General features: G+C 69.9%; 1 protein-coding gene across 1 annotated transcript in view; it reads right to left on the bottom strand.

The window, feature by feature from the left end:
- The window catches only part of DRG1 (developmentally regulated GTP binding protein 1), a 5138-nt gene extending 4984 nt beyond the window's left edge, over positions 1–154 (bottom strand). The window contains exon 1 of the mRNA XM_009696445.1: positions 31–154. Coding sequence (XP_009694747.1) covers positions 31–154 — 124 coding nt within the window. The remainder of the gene's footprint in view (positions 1–30) is intronic.
- Between the last annotated feature and the right edge of the window lie 122 nt (positions 155–276).

Raw genomic sequence — 276 nt, 5'->3', positions numbered from 1 at the left:
TGCCGTGAGCTTTCCCGCAGAACAACGCACCTCCCCCGGGGCCACCGCCGCCGCCTCCCTTGGGGGTGATGAGCTCCCGGCGTAGCTTGGCCAAGCGGGCCTTCAGCAGCCCCAGGTGGTGAGCTGTGGCCTTGTTCTTCTGCGTCCGGGCCATCTGCAAGAGCACGGAACCGAGGACTCACCACCGGGAGAGGCTCTGCCGGGCCGCACCACCCACCGGTTTCCGCGCGGCGCCTCACGACCCCAACGGCGCCGGCAAGGCTCTGTCATGCCCTC

Source organism: Cariama cristata, unplaced genomic scaffold, assembly GCF_000690535.1.
Source record: "Cariama cristata isolate BGI_N322 unplaced genomic scaffold, ASM69053v1 scaffold10333, whole genome shotgun sequence".
In the NCBI taxonomy this organism is placed as follows: domain Eukaryota; kingdom Metazoa; phylum Chordata; class Aves; order Cariamiformes; family Cariamidae; genus Cariama; species Cariama cristata.
This window is presented reverse-complemented; position numbering and strand designations above follow the sequence as displayed.